General features: G+C 28.3%; 1 protein-coding gene across 1 annotated transcript; it reads right to left on the bottom strand.

Annotated features, from left to right (window-relative positions):
- Window positions 1-1,024: 1,024 nt before the first annotated feature.
- On the bottom strand, window positions 1,025-1,870 carry LOC118070084 (uncharacterized). Its single transcript, XM_035088505.1, has 2 exons — window positions 1,315-1,870; window positions 1,025-1,227 (listed from the first exon to the last, which is right to left on the bottom strand). The coding sequence occupies exons 1-2, from the start codon at window positions 1,868-1,870 to the stop codon at window positions 1,025-1,027; spliced, it is 759 nt and encodes a 252-aa protein (XP_034944396.1).
- Window positions 1,871-2,209: the final 339 nt, after the last annotated feature.

The following is a 2,209-nucleotide window of genomic DNA, read 5'->3' as shown; positions in this document are numbered from 1 at the left end:
GGGAGAAAATCTGACTATTTCAAAAAAAATATGTGTTGTAGAATATTAAGCAATATAAATTGAAGAAGCAATTGGTCATCATTACCATCATCATCATAATATTAAATAAAAAAATTTAATTAAAGTTTCATTTTTTTGAATGTAATTAAAGCTGAAATTTTTAACAATGGAAAATTATCCAAAAATAACGCACATCATTGATATGGATGGCTTTAGAATAAATAAAAAATTCTACTGTAAAGAAATGGCGTGTATTCGAGTTGAGAGCGGTGAGATATATTCAAGTCATTATAATATTGGGGAACATAGACTGTCACCAGAAGATTCTACATCAGCATGCTTCAATACAATGTTTATCCATGGATTAAAAATGGATAATAACCACAATCATCAGAATCAAGGAGCAATTGATGATTTCTTGTATGGCATCGATGAAGAAGCAAGTTCTTTAGGAGGAATCATAGGATACAAAGGTGGATCAGTTGAACGAGACAAACTCACATTCTTGGGAATTCAAAGTTATAATATTGAGAAGCTTGGATGTCCAAAATTCGAAATATTATATAATCAATTGCGAGAACAATGTCCGGACTTATTTGAAATAATGGAAACATTGGATTGTCTTCAGCATGATGAATTGAAAGTTCGTAAGGGTGAATCAACTCCTAGAATTGCTCATTGTCCTAAGAAGGAGGTTTACGCTTTCAATCAATTTCTTTTAGGAAATATTTAATAATTATGTTTTTAAAAAAATGTGTATGTTAATGTTTTTTATAAATATGTATATTGAAAAAATGTATCAAATATTGTATATAATTTTTTCTTTTTGAATAAACTGTAAGATTAATGATATGTATGCTTTTGAATTATTTTAAAAAAAGAAAAAATAACCTCTAATCCTAAAATATTTATAAGATTTTTTTTTTTTAAAGAAATTCAACCCTTTAATTTTTTATTTGTATATAAATATATAAATGATTACAATTTTTAAAAGAAAACTTAAATATAAACATATAATTATTTTTTAAATCAATTTTCGAATTTGTCCACTTAATGGTTTATATTCGACTATTCTATCATGTAAAATTAAACAGTATGCAGTTGTACCCAGAGGAAACACTTCAGTAGCTTCAAATTCAAGACGAACATCGACTGGTCCTGCTTTAATAGATTCATTTTGCCTTGAACAATCTATTACAATGAATGGTCCTCTTTCCATAAAATTTTCTTTATTTAAGTATGGTCTTTTAATGTTTTTACTATAATGAAATAAATAAAAATTCGTATACAAATCATACAAAAGTGCGTATTTACTATTTAAAATATCAATATTCATGTTAGCATATGGATATCGCTGCGAATTCAAATAAACAGCGAAATCTTCAATTTTACAATGATCAAATATATCAGCGCGTTTTGACGATTGATTTTTACGTCCAGTTTGTAATGAAAATATAATATATCTTGGCTTCTCTAGTTGATTTGTTGTCTTCACAGACCAGATGTGTTTCGTTGTTATAGGTAAACATGGATATTCATATAGCTCCCATGAACTGAAGGGTATCGATATTGATAGATCTTTACTGATGTAACCTAACATATCAACTTGCTTTGAATCAGACATTGTAACATATAGCACCAACCATTCAATTTTATCAAGAGTAATTTTTACATTTTCTGCTGCCGCATTAGCGATTTCAGTTTGATGTATTGCATCCAAGTCAATGTCGGCTCTTATGAGTATTAGCTCATGTTTACAGTTAACAATGACTTGTTTATAATCCTCAGCTAATCCAAATAATAATTTTGATGGTATGATGACGTCAAAATTTTCATTCGAATCACATAGTTTTTCATTATCAAGTACCATTCCACTGTTTACCAAAGAATATTTTTGCTCTGGTCTAAATTATGGAAATCCCTTCATGAGTGTTGTAATGCCCACATTTTTACTACGATCAATTTCAACTCCATTTAATTCATATCTCATTTCTTCAAATAAGAAACAAGCAAACATTGTTGCAAGTAAAGATTTGTTTGATGTAGCACTCCCATTGTCTTTTGTAAATTTACCAGTGATATGAATTGAACTTTCACATGGTAAAATACATAAATCTTGATGTTGTACAGCTATACGTATCTCATCATTGTTTTTATATAATGATGAACCATATGGTTGATGAGCATGAATCTCATAATGAGATATAGA

This window comes from Chelonus insularis, unplaced genomic scaffold, assembly GCF_013357705.1.
Source record: "Chelonus insularis isolate UGA/USDA-ARS -01 unplaced genomic scaffold, ASM1335770v1 contig_50_pilon, whole genome shotgun sequence".
In the NCBI taxonomy this organism is placed as follows: domain Eukaryota; kingdom Metazoa; phylum Arthropoda; class Insecta; order Hymenoptera; family Braconidae; genus Chelonus; species Chelonus insularis.
The sequence above is the reverse complement of the archived record's forward strand: the minus strand, read 5'-3'. Positions and strand labels throughout refer to the sequence as shown.